Source organism: Strix uralensis, chromosome Z (genome assembly GCF_047716275.1).
Source record: "Strix uralensis isolate ZFMK-TIS-50842 chromosome Z, bStrUra1, whole genome shotgun sequence".
In the NCBI taxonomy this organism is placed as follows: Eukaryota; Metazoa; Chordata; class Aves; order Strigiformes; family Strigidae; genus Strix; species Strix uralensis.
In genome coordinates this window covers 102,892,109-102,905,972 of record NC_134012.1, presented here as the reverse complement: position 1 = coordinate 102,905,972, position 13,864 = coordinate 102,892,109, and the positions used below count along the sequence as shown (strand labels likewise).

At 38.4% G+C, this 13,864-nt stretch overlaps 2 protein-coding genes across 5 annotated transcripts in view; both read right to left on the bottom strand.

The window, feature by feature from the left end:
* Positions 1-5,687, bottom strand: part of CPLX4 (complexin 4) — a 21,663-nt gene extending 15,976 nt beyond the window's left edge. The window contains exons 1-2 of the mRNA XM_074857145.1: positions 5,534-5,687; positions 1,385-1,584 (exon numbers count right to left, since the gene is read on the bottom strand). Of these exons, the coding sequence (XP_074713246.1) occupies positions 1,385-1,584; positions 5,534-5,620 (287 nt within the window). The 5' untranslated portion in view covers positions 5,621-5,687. The remainder of the gene's footprint in view (positions 1-1,384; positions 1,585-5,533) is intronic.
* Positions 1,454-13,864, bottom strand: part of LMAN1 (lectin, mannose binding 1) — a 27,018-nt gene continuing 14,607 nt past the window's right edge. Inside the window, exons 11-14 of one of the 4 annotated variants that reach the window (XM_074857143.1) lie at positions 11,272-11,425; positions 10,409-10,530; positions 8,751-8,819; positions 1,454-1,584 (exon numbers count right to left, since the gene is read on the bottom strand). In XM_074857143.1, the coding sequence (XP_074713244.1) occupies positions 8,783-8,819; positions 10,409-10,530; positions 11,272-11,425 (313 nt within the window). In that variant the 3' untranslated portion in view covers positions 1,454-1,584; positions 8,751-8,782. Of the gene's footprint in view, positions 1,585-5,815; positions 8,820-10,408; positions 10,531-11,271; positions 11,426-13,864 lie in introns of those variants that run through there. The other 3 variants (XM_074857144.1, XM_074857142.1, XM_074857141.1) reach the window with 3 other exon arrangements.

Below are 13,864 nucleotides of genomic sequence, written 5' to 3'. Positions count from 1 at the left end.
CATTTTTGTGTGTTTAGTCACCAAAAAAACCCCTCAAACCCGAGAAGAACCCAGAGCCAGGATGGTCACGCAAAGGCCAAACTCCACCTGAGTATGACTCCAGCAAGGCACTTCTCTGATCTGCACTCCCATACAGCTGAAAACTGGGTAAAATCCAGAGAGCCCTCAAACAGATGCTCTGCTTGTGACAAAAGGTTTCTGACACACGTTTACATAACCACACCGGTGTGCACTGTCCTATTTTTTTTCTCTTTGAAAGTACTTCAAACATTCCTACTATAGTTCCAAACTGTACTTTCAGAAGTACTCCTGCACCGATTCCTCAATACAGTTCAGCATTTAACAGACACATGCCACGCTTGAAAACATTACAGGAAAAATGCTTGGAAAAAGAATTATTTCTATTTCAGCAATCCTGTTTTGCTTCTCAGTCTTGAAGCATCTTCCCGCCAGCAGGTGGTTATTTCTCTTTTAAATATCCCTTGACAAAATGCATAGCAGAACATTCTGTATTTTATTGCAAACTAAGGGATACCTATTCAAGGTTTTATGATAGAAATGGCTGCCACTAAATACAGACCTGGATACCTCAAATTCTGTCAGTCATTAACCTTTCACCTATAATCATCTTACGAGAAGGATTTACACAACCATTATGTAATTGACCATTAGACGAACAGATGCATTTGAGATTTAAAAGTCAACCGTTTTATTTATAATTATGCATGATTTGAACTCCTATGTGTTAAGTCCTTTATTTTACTTGTTTTGATATTTAAACATAGCAAGTGGTAAAGATTATAATTAAAGACAAAATGAAATTGAAATTTAAATCAGAACTTTTCAGCTGAATACTATATTTTAGAAGAAATAACTGAAAATGCAACTACAAAAAATAACCATCTTAAAACTTTTCTCTAGATAAATGTCATCCAGTTTAACATGGCACTCATTACTTTTCCATGTCTGCCATAATAAATGTGGACAAAGAAAAGATCGTGTATTGAAAGCGTACTCCTCATGGACTTCTAGGAGAACAAATCATACACATTTTAGAATTAACTCCTGCACTACAAACAGCTTTGTACCTATGGAAAAATCTGACAGATAAAGTAACATCAGCTAGGAATGAATCCAGCATATCAAGGTGTGGAGATAGCAGGGAACTGTAGGAGAGAGGTGCAGGATGAGGGGGAGGAAGGGGGGAACATAATATTTTATCATTTCCAGTTGGGAACTTTTATTTCAGAAAGACTAGCAAAGATTTGTCTGCTTTAAAAAAAGGGAAGAGAGCTGAATGTTTGGCTTTGTCTTGGGTTATTTTTATCTGCACAGAGTTACCAAGAATCAGCCCTATACTGGTAATAAGGGAACAGGTACTCACTTCTCCTCAACCATTTGCTTTTGATATTCCTCATATTCCTCTCTGGTCATTCCTGCAGCTGCTGCTGGATCAGAAGGAGTGCTTTCTTCTTTGTTTTCTTCCCCTCCACCTCCAAGTCCCAAGTTCTTTACCTGGTTGCTCAACATACTTTTCATTAGAAAGGCCATCTTCTCAAGAAAAAAGGAGCTATAAGCAAGCAGCTACAAGAAAGCCAAAGCAAACCAAAAATGTTCTCAATACCAACAATTGTAAGCAAGAGAGTTTCTACAGTCACATCAGCTCTTCAAGGGCACAATGATAGTGAAACGTGAATGCCAAAACCAGTTTGTCAGCCATAATCTGGATTAAAGAGTGAACTCCTTAATATCTAGAGGCAGATGGTTCAGATTACTCAAAAAAAAAAATCATTAGACGCAGCTACCTACTGTTTGTATTAATACCTTAAGCTAATTGTGTACACACACACACAAATCAATTATGGTGTGCAACAGCATTTTGACTTCTTCCGTCTTGAAACTGTCACTTTCACAGAGATGGAACCATTCCCTGGAACACAACAGATCTGAATCAAAAACCTGGCTGACTAAATGACCACAGTAAAATTGTAAAATTTGGGCTACTGAGCAGAAAACCCTTTTGGATTTACACAACCAAATGAGATTTGAAAACTGGAATTCTTTATTAAGTGAAAAACCCAATCCTTTTTATCCATTTACATTTTATCACATTGGACAGAAAGTACACTGATTATTCTTCATCCACTTTTCATATGGTTAGTTTGTCTCACAGATGAATGGGGCATTATGGCAATCATTGCCTTTTTTTTTTTTTTCCAAGAAAGTAATCACAAAAAAAGCAAATCACATCTTCCTACTTTTCATTCCTTAGGGTATATTTCAACTCTTCCCCAGGCTTTCTCCATCTAGATCACCACTTTGACTGGTGCTGCACAGAATATACCTAGTGGTTTTAATCTTAACCGTCAGTAAAGGAGAAATGAATCTGACAGATTCTGTATGCTCTAATAGAGCCTTGATATCTTTTGTTTGAGGGTTGCTTGTGTAGGTTTTCATCTTTCAAACTTTTATTCATATCATTAGTCTCACCAGGTATACTCAGGTGAAGATTTGCAGGATCTGCTATCTAGATCACAGACTATTTTGGGAAAGAAAATCATCTGCTAGGTCTCAAAATTTCATGATTTTGGGTTTTAAGCATTTATCCTACTATGACTGACTGCATGCCTTAGTGAAACATTCTGTAATTCTGATTATCGAAATGGTTCTCCCAGCACTCTCATAATTTCACTGAGAGAGGGGAGGATTCCAGTTTGCCTAATGCCTTAATCTGTATTTGAGCCTTTCTAATTAAAGGAGACCTGTTACTATTAAAAAAAAAAAAAAAAAGGCAGGACGTTCTGTAATCCTGGATTATTAGTGATTAAACAAGAAACTTTAAATTTCTTTTTGAAAGAGAGTACCACTCAGAAGCATGAATTCCAAATCACAACAAAACCACTCCGATATACTACAAATACCTAGAAAGCATTTTTCTTAAATTAAAATTGATTTTTATAATCACTGTGCCCTTTCAGAACTATGCCAAAGTTGTAAGAATTTGTGGGAAGAATCAACTTTTTACATCTGACCAACTCTGACCTCGATTACCAAAACTGTATTTTACTTGCCCAAACGGCTAACAGAACTGAGATCACAGACACTGAATAGCTAATCCCGATTTAAGTAGAGAATGCTAAACTTGAGCATGCATTAGTCTTAAATTGAATGCATAAAATGAAATAAAGTTTGTTATCTGGCAAAATTTAAAACCTAAAAATCCAGCATTAAGTTTATACATAAGGTATCGCTGCTCCTACCTCAGGGAGTCACTTCAAAACGGGCCTGGCAATGTCAGTCTGACTTTGTTACGCCCAACAACTGCCCTGGCTCCGTTCGCTGCCTTCGAGGCATTCGAAGGGCAGAAGGGCTGACGGCATCCCCATTCCCCATCCTTCTGCATTTCAGAGAAGGCTGTGTTTGTTCAAAAGAGCTGACAACTCGCCAGCACTGCGGGCCAGCCGTGGCCGCGCGGGCAGGCTAACTCCAGCAGAACACAGCACACCTACGCCACTGCCCCACCACTGTGAGCTGTGCCAAATGCAAGTGCTGGCTGACTGTGCAAGGGTACTTTTATACCATTTTCCCCAGCCTGGAGACAAGCAGGGATGGTTCTAACCTGAAACCTTTTGCCTTCTGCTAAAACCAAGACCTCGCTCACTTTGCTGGTATTTGAGAAATCCTGCAAACAGGCCTAATCCTAGCATCTTTTTCAGGAGGAGAGTCTCTGGATGAGCACTCTGACTGCTGAGAAGTAGCGGCCACCCCATGAGCCAGAACAAGACCACAAGAGCCCCTCTCTTTTATGCAGCCAACTTTAAAAGGAAGAAATGAAAATAAAGTGCTATTTCTAGAAAATTGAGTTAAATACTACTTTAAGAGCATGGCCCTGAAAAGCCAATCCCTAGCTCCTAGACTACAGCTGGACTCACGTAAGGGACTTGCCCCCCACTGCTCAGAACGCAGTGGCTCTCAAGAGCAGGAGACACAAAGTCCTCAGTGAGGGGAGAAGGTGCTTCATCAGTTCAGGCATCTCTACAAACCACCTTCTGGCTAAAATAGATGCTTTTACAGAACTGACTGGAAGGAAAGAAAGCTGCAAACTGTCTTGAGAAGGGGTTCCTAAGAACCTGAGAGATCTTGCCCTCCAGGTCTTCAGAGAGGTCTCATGAACCTTCCTAACAGCAAAAGGCTCTCCAGTGTTAGATTCAAAATCAAAGACAACAAAAAGTGCTTTAAAAGATATTGGCCCTACTGGCACTGGAAACTGCTGAGAAACACAACAGAGAAGTGATGAAACTTTGGAAGACACTGCATAACTATCTAGCAAATTGCTCTCTTCATTGTGGGTTTAGATATCTATCACAAATCCCTGTACAGAAATAATGAATAAACAGTCAGACTGACAAGGAACCAATTGCTTACAGAGTACCTGAAGTATCGAGTTTTAAGCAGCTGCCTTGGCTGTCAACAAGGACCAGTACCTCCAGAATAATTCCCATTCCTGGCAGGTGCTTTCACTACTGCCTATATTGAAGTTACAAACCACTTACTGCTTTTTGTTGATTACAGGGATCACAAGCTTAATGAAAACATATGAACAGCTGCTAATTAAGTACTCATGTTGCCACTTCCTCTGCTTTAAAACAAGTCCTTTCCCTCTAGCTTAAGTAAAATCAAAACTAAACTAGTTCCTTTCTTATCTGATGGAGCTGGGCAATATGAAAAAAGCCCATGTTTCACACCCAAGGAATGCAGGCATCTCCAGCCCCACAACAGAATTCAGTCTTGCAACAGGTAAATCACAAAGAGCAAAATCTAGAAGCCTCATAGGGAGGCCCACACAGAAATGCCATAGACAGGCAAGCATCCCAACTCCCAGCCTTTTCCACATACTGTGTTCCCAAACACAGTCACAGCAGACAACTCCAACCATGTAATTCAGTAGTATCCAAGTGTTCTCTGAAAGGACCAAGACTCTCCCCCCACTTCATCCCTCTAAAAGGGGATGTCACCTTTTATGTAAGTTGGAACATCAGATCACTTGCAGAGAGAGAGAGAAATAAATATTCTAAGGTCTTCTCAGATTGAATAGATTCAATTAAAGATTCCTCTCCTCCACCTATTAGAGAAATTACTCCTGGCTGGGGGAAAATTATGGCCAGTGAAGGAATTCTTACTCTTCCTGTGGGAGGTTACCAGAGACAAACACAGTTTACTGAATAGAACAGTAAAAAAAAACAACCCCAAAACCAAGGAGACACAGACTGCCTTGTTTTGGGTAGGCATGTTGTTTCCCAACAAACAGGAGCAGAGCACCCAGCCTGGAGAATCTGAAGAAAGACCTTCAGAGATGTAAGCAATCTTCAACTCAGAAAAATGAGGTACTTTGTATACTCAAAGCAGCCAGCAAGCAACTTGATTTGCTGTTAAGAGACTTAGAAGTTGACATACTACTTCACATTTGACCCCAAATGTCTGATACTCAAGGCAAGTCTGATACTCTTAACACAAGCTTTTGAGCGAATCTTACTTTTAGGTTAGTCACTCCTGCATTAGACTGCAGCAGAGAGGAGATAATCCCTTCGCACAGAATGAACCAGGGCTGGATGCAGCACATCCTGCTAAGCAGGGGCAGCCATCTGTCCCAGCACAGGCCGAGCCTCGACCTCCGAGTGCCGTTAACTCTCCAGGGTCAGGCAGGACTGCACACGGATCTCAAAGTGTTCAAACTCTCTGAACAACAGAGGGCAAAGAATGCTTCAAATACACTTATTTGGATTTCATGCACATGCACCAAATTAAAAGAAAAAAGTTTACTAAAAATATGCATCTTTATTCAAACAAGGTTATCTCTGAACTCCAAGTGTCAATTTACATTAGTCAGAAACAAACATGAAAATGTCAGCTGTTTGAGTTTAAAAAAAACAGTAGACAGTCTTCAGTATTACAGGAATTGATGCACTGATAAATGTCAGATTTTCTTCACATAGGAAGTTAGGTAATTTACAAACCATATTGTGAATCTTACTTTTGAAGGATTCAGGTGTGACCATGTATTTGATATACTGACCAGTACGATGAGATTCTCTTGTCACTGCCAACTATTTGCTACTTATCATCCACACTCCAAATACAATTATTAAACTTGTTCTCCCCCGTATTGTCAAACTCAATTCCAAGGTATCTTCTCCTCCTAGTCCTGAAATCTTACTTAATAAGAATCAAACACAGTATCAGTGTTGAAAGAAACTTCTCGTAGCCAGCCATTACAGGAGGCTATATTGACTGACAAATATTTTTAAAGTCCAAATTTGTTGTTATCACCTCAAGAACAGACAGGATAAAATTTGAGCTGGGCAGCTGGGAGCTTTCCTTTGATCCATTGAGTGACGAGGCAATTATGGAAGTTCCAAGGAGAGATGACTGTGAAATGAAGCATGAAGTAAAGTTATCACTTTTCGGATGTTACGCTTTAGACCTTCTGCTCCCCAATACAAAAGTTTCCTAGTTGCACATGGGATGTGTCAGATCTATTAGCAGCATAAACACACAAGCTGAGCCTCACACCGAAGACATAATTGTAGGTTCAAGTTTTCCCCTAGACACCATCCCCAGCCTTCTCTTCTTTCTAAGACAAGACACAAAAGTATGGTCTGCTCCAGCTTTAAAACAAAGTTATGGTTGGGTAAATTCACAGTAACAAAATATACAGGCTTCCTCCAACTGCTACGCTAAGAGCTGTCCCTCATTATGCCAGATACATGCACCTACTTATCAAAACACAATTGCTAGCCTTTCTCCATAAAGGGTCTTGCAAACCCTGCCGTGAGAGAGGGAGTTCTGTTTAGGTGTCGCACTGATGAAGGCAGGCTTGCAATTGAAAGGAACGTCACTGTACATTTTCAGAACAATTCAAGAAAATATATTAAGTTTAGTTTGAAGGTCAGGGTTGTAATAGCTTAGACTCAAGGCACCTGTACGTATTTGCTGGTGTTGAAAGAACTGAATGGATAAATTCCTATGTGTTATTCTGGCTTATGTGAAAAGGTTTTTTTTCATTGATTTACCCTATTTATCTAGCAAGGTTAGCTTGAGGCAGTAGTTTCTCCAACTAGTACAGCAAAATCTTCTCAAATTTAGAAATGAATCTACAAAGCTATATCACTTACAGTATACTACATACTGTAGCTATGTAAATAGGTGTGTAGGCAGTGTAATTTTATTGGTACAGCACAGGCATCCACTTTTTGGACACTGTATTTTAAGTAACAAAATATATTGCATAGATTTATCATTTCTCCAAACTGACAGGCACAATACTGAAGTGTTCTTCATTACAGTGAATTTGGCAGCATGTGTTGCACTCCAAGGGAGTAGATTGTAGGAATGCATCAGTAGTACGCTAGATTCCAGATAATTTTGGCAGATTCAGACAAACAGATTAATAATTAAAAGTGAAATATCCTGATGCATTTGTGTATTTTATAGAATTTAAACAAAACAAACATAACTCCCTATTCTAACTCTACACACAACTCAAGGACAGAGTTACCACAGGTATGTAAACAAGGCAAAATGAATTCATTTCACATTCCTAATTTGGGCTGCTCTGTTTCTTTTCTGAAGCAAATGCTCACCTGATAAGCAGTATCAAAAACACATGTTCAGTCTCACACTTTTGATATTAAAGCAGGAATTGACATACAATACTGGTTCTACAATAGCTGCTGGATTAACAAACACGTCTGAAGCAACAGCTTGTAAGAAACAGGTTAACACTCAATACCTGTAGTTTAGAATACTTGCCATGTCAAGATTTAAATCAAAGCATCTGTATTTGATACATGAAAGACAAGACAGCTTTATAAAAGTAGAGACATATTCATATGCTAAACACATCCCTAATAAAATCAGATTAAGAGGTATAAAGCAATGATATCTTTGCTGAAAGAGTTCCACAAATCTCCAAACAAAATTACAGACTCGAAACTACAAAAAAGAAATCAGTCCCGTGATATACTTGAAAACTACTTTATCACGTTTTCTCTCACTGCCTAAAACCAAAACCCAAAATAAGGAGATAAGCCTTTATTTGCTGGTTCTGTACAGTTTGTTTTCTGTATCAGGTATCAACAGTCAGACTGTTAAAGGCCCGTCTTCATGTCCATATACTAAAAAGCGTTTGTATTTCGTGAAGTTAGAATTAACTAAATAATTATTAAACAGTTAAATCCAAGTGGTAAAGAAATGAAACATTTATAGTAAGTTTTTACCCTTCTCCCAAAATAGAGAAGAACAGTTGTTTGGGGTCTGTAACTGGGCTTTGTTTGTTGGGGATTTTGTGTGGGGGTGGGTTTTTTTGCTTGTTTTTTAAACTGGTATGTCAGGACACTTAGTGGCAAGCTTTCTGCACAAATCATCCATCTGCAATTCTCATTATGAACAACCACCAAACCTGGGTGTTTCAATTCCCTTCTCTGGAATATGAACAAAAGAGGAGGAATATGGCATTTGCCTTCCAGTATTTGAGAAAGTTAGCTGAGAACACAGACCTAGACAGGGGAAGACTGCAGACCCTATCTAGCATTTGCCTCACTGCTCCCCAGTCTGTTTTTAACTTTAACATTAACAGTTTAAATGAGAACTCATTTTCTTTAACAAAATTCAATAATTTACAATATTGAAGTATATCAAACACTAAAATTTCCCTCATTTACAGAAGTGTATCATTTTCTGTGCATACATACTGCTGTTATGTACGCACAAAAGGAACGGGTCATCAAAAGAACTTTTTGGCTGCTGCTTCTTGTTGACTCCTGAAAGAAAAAGCAGACAAGAATTCATTAAATACAGTATAAAGCTAGGTAACTGACTTAAATATTTCATTTAGTTGGGGATTAAGAGATTCCACTCCTTGTCAATAGAGTCTTAGGGAAATCAAATGTAAGTCATATCACAAAAACAAGATATAATTTTTTCTATTTACAGACACTGGTAGCATCACTGTAGTTCCAATTTTGCATCAGACACAGAAAGAAACAAAGCCTTCTAGACAGAAGCCAGAAACCGTGAAAGAACATATGAACTGATTTTTAAAATGCTTTAAAATTTTCTAAAGCTTCTCAGTACCTGATTGGCCTAAAGATCATCATAGAAAAGGAAACACATGCTACTAAGCAGTGAAAGAATTTACTTGAAATGGGATTTCCTTTTCCCTCGGGCACAGAACATATTTGTTTTCTTAGTGGATACAGATACTGTGGATCAACCACACACAGCTGCTAGAATTACAAGGGCACCAAAAAGAACTGGAGGGGACCAGCTCCTCATTTGTCTTGGAAGCCACCTTTCCAGTTGACGGCATAACATGACATACCTAAGAAACGCACTCTTCCACTTCGCAGAGAAGCGGACACAATAAAAGTTAGTGCTATCAGCAGCACTGGTCTTACATTAATACTAGTTACCCTTCCACAGAGGTAGCAAACAGCATTTTCCCTTTGAAGGGCAATGCTATTTTGGTCCCTACTCCTTATCCTGATTAGTGCGTGTGAGAAGCAGGAGGGAGGACTACCAAGGAAGTCAGTCCTTACTCTCAGTACATTTTCCTTTCCGCCAATGCAAATTTAATTTCAACATTATGACATTACAAGAAGGAGGAAGAGAACCGAGAAAACATCCCAATTAGTGGGGCTGGGGACAGGAGGGTGGCAGGAAGCCTGTACATTATCAGTATCCTATGTCGGAGAGTGATGAAGGGATACATATCGTAAAAAAAGATTGGATGAGTAGCTTGTAGGTACACACAGGAAAAAAAAAAAATCACATCAGATTTTGTTAAGATATTAATAAACCTTAGTTAGTCCAGCAAGGACCACAAGGATGGTGGTCAAGAGCTGAAGCACTTGGGTGGGAACTGGCCTTGTTCATCCTGGACAAAAGAATGCTTCAAGGCATCTAACAGCAGCTTTCTAATACCCACAGGATGTTATTGAGGAGACAGGGACAGTTTCTTCACAGAGACGCCCATTTTAAGACAGACACACAACAGTCAAATTGAAACAGGGCAGGTTCCCACTAAATGTACCGTGGGAGTGGGGGGAGAATAAAACAAACTTCATTATGATAATTAAGCATTTCCAATGGGGTCTATAACAGTGGTAAATTTTCCAGTCTTGGAGGATTTCAAGACATGACCGGTCTAAACACTAAGCACCCTGGTCTGAATTCACTGTCAACCCTGCTTTGAGCCAGAGGTTGAACTGGAAACCTCCCAAGGCCTCGTCCAATCTGAACGATTGCTTGTTTTAAAGAAGATTAACACAATCATACCATTGCAGTTGCATTTCCAGTCAGAAGTTCTAAAACCATTTGCCCTATTGTCTTTAAACATAAATATACTTACCTATACATGATATAACCAATGAATAACACTGTTTGCACTGCTACAAATATAAAGAAGTGCACTGTAGATAAGCACGATGGAAACGGTGGCAAGTCTGGACACTTTGATTTCTCACTAGATGGCTAAAAACCAAGAAAAACAGTATTTGAGAAGAGCAAACAAGACATGCCATCAAAAGACTGTTATATGTAAGAAACAAAACAAGGTCTTTGCAACATGACCTAAAAATCAGAACACAAGCAGAAAACAGACAGCAATGACACTACTCTGAAAAAATCATCATCTTAATCCCTGTCTCTTTCCCCTTTCACTTTTATGTTTCTTAGATAAACTGACTGATGTTAATTTGAGGGTTACAGGGGAAAGAATAAATCTTCCGGTAAATTAACCCAGAAATCAAGAACCTTCTCTGGGACTATAAATTAATTCAGCTTGATTGCTACCTAGCCTATAGTACGGTGCTCCTGAACGTGAACACAGACATCTTTCACACTTAGAGACCTTAAGCGGAGCCTGCCCGAGTTTCCTCTGATTAAAGGTCTCCCTTCTGTGCAGAAGCAATAATCTCCTCTGTATAGAGCTGTTAGGTAGAGGGACAAATACGAAAAAAAAAAGAACCCAGAAAACCTAATTGCTTGACCTTGTTTCAACAGGAAATTAGACTAAAAATCATGATCTTTGTTCAAAACTTCTCACCAAAACACAGATCATGCAGTTGGGTCAAGCCAGTGCAGTTTTAGCGAAGCAGCTTAATGAAGGATTAATTGCTCTGTAAATTGCATGCTGGCTCATCCTAGCTTTTCACTAACAGTCACATAAAGAAGTATTACAGTCATGCTTTACACTACCAGCACATAAGTTACCATATTTCGTTGTACTAAATGCTCAATGTCCCTCTTGACTACGTGAAGGTGCTCTTTGATGTCGTTGAAGTGCTGGGTTGTTTCATAGACTCCTGCAGCAGAGCCAGGATGTTGTGCTCCACTGATCAACCTCAGAGTATCAGCCATGGAATTTCTGAAACAAGACAAAGAACAAAACATCTTTCAGCACACAGCGGCTTTTCTATAAAAAGCAGTTATCCTGGACACCTTTTAGTCCATCATATTAGTTTGAAATACATAGTTGCCCCAAAAGGCAGAAAACATTTTTTCTAGCTTCCAATAATACCTATCAAGAAATAATTCCTTCAAACCACGATTTTTAATATTTAATTCTGCAGACAGTTTCAATTTGTACAGTGCACCATCTCCCAAAGTCATGCTGAAAACAAGATCTGGCAAATATTCTATTGCTAGACATCTGCTTTGCCTGACTAATGAAGTCTAAAACAAGTGTTTTATCAGAGGCTTTTGCCAAGGCTTTAGGATAAGCAGAGTTTAATGCAATCTTTGAAGAAAACCGAAAGCTGTTTGAAAAATAAATAAATAAGAGCAGTCATGTAAGAAATAAAAATAAAGCAGAGGCTTTAGGGATAAGAAAAGATTTAGATACATCCTTGTTTCATGATTATCATTTATACAAGAAACTCATTTCCCATATGCACTGTCATAATACTTAACATCATCTTCATGTGAATTAATTTTGCTTCTGTAGCAAATAAAATTAAATCCATAAAAAGTTGAGGTTCCATAACTAATTCTGTTTGAGGTAAACTAGTCAATGAGAGAAAAATACTTAATCTCTAATCAATATGTTTATATCATTTTCCCCTGCTGTGATGTCTCCTTCCAACTGCAAAGAGGATTATTCTACATCTAAAAAAAAATATTTATCATGTGAATGTTAATCTCTTCATTATTAACAGAATAAACAATCAAAATGTATGCATCTGGATTTCTTTTTAATTTACTTAAAACTTCACATTTTGTTCCGATGAGAGCTTACTTCGATGCCTTCCAGGTGCTGTCCTAACTCTTTGTACAGTGGTCAGCAATGTATCATAGAACGGCTGGGTTGGAAGGGACCTTTGGAGATCATCTGGTTCAACTCCCGGCTGTGGGCAGGGACACCTTTCACTACATCAGGTTGCCCAAAGCCCCGACCAACCTGGCCTTGAACACTTTCAATTTTAACTTCCACATAAGAAAAAACCAAAAACAAAACAAAAACCCTGGCTTGAATACTATTCCTTGAGTAAACTGGCAACAACAACATATAATCATATTTGTAAGTGTTATACAAAATTATATGACTGATTTTAAATGGCTCATATTCATTGTGAAAATGGCAAGTTAAGCATCGAAACTTAAATGTTTACAAATAATCGTCACAAAAATGTTGCCCATCTTTTAGCTTTGCATCATTTGCTCTTCATGCCATTAAAATTCAGAAAACACAGAACTGAAAATAATATTAAAAAAACAAGAGAAAAAACCAGTAACGTACGTATCAATTCAAAGGCACTATGACAACTCTCCAGACGTAAAAATTGCAAGCATAGATTTTTTTGCTGCATTAGCGTTACAGCAGCTTTCGCTCCATTGTAAGAACTATGCATCATGTTTAAACTACTTGAAGTAGCTACAAAGTCAAAGCCACACATTAATCTACACAATTATATCAAGTTGCAGACACACCACTTTAACAGAGACATATATACTTTTCTTCAAACTGAAGGCTATCAGATTTTCTTAAAAATACCACTTTGACACACAAATAAACTTAACATACTGGACTGCCAGTATCCTGCATACTTCCCACAGAACCCAAAAAAATTTCTTCTCACTTTCAGTAACAAAAAGACAATTCACCCTTTTGTGTCATCTTTGTAAAAGCTCAATCCCACTTCCAGCACACGTTAGAAGATCAATTACTTTCTACAGTTACATTTCCAGTGATTCCAGATAATGTACTGCACTTCAGGCCAGATGGAGTTAGCCATGATTTCTGCGAAATTCTCAACCCTTACCTCAATAAGCTCATTTTTAATATTGCAAAGTTACCAAAAGTAATTACCAAAAACCAGCTGTTTGCTTCTGTAAGCCACTGCGAACAAAACCAATCAAAGCAGCTCTCGCTTCTCTCATTCTACAGTTCTGGTTTGGAATTTATACACACAAAATGATGCAAAAACCCCCTCATCTCTCCTAACTTAAATTAGCAAATACATTACCCAGAAATTATTTTATATTTTTGTATTGTCATTGTATAGATTATTTCAAGTAAATTGATTAATGTTTACCTGTACTTTGAATTAGTGTTATAATAACCTATTTTAGAAGTAAGTTTTTCAGTGGAAGATGCTTTTCTTAAATAACCTATGCAAACCCTTGCCACCACCACAACCACTGTCTAACAAACGCTGACAGTAATTCTAGCTATCCACATCCATCATTGCTGGTCTTGCCCCACTATTTTCAGTGCTAGAACACAAGTGTGACACTCATTTTGTCCCTCCTAATTCTACCATCCCTACGTAATTAACAAAAATCTGCACACCCACCTTCCCCCAGA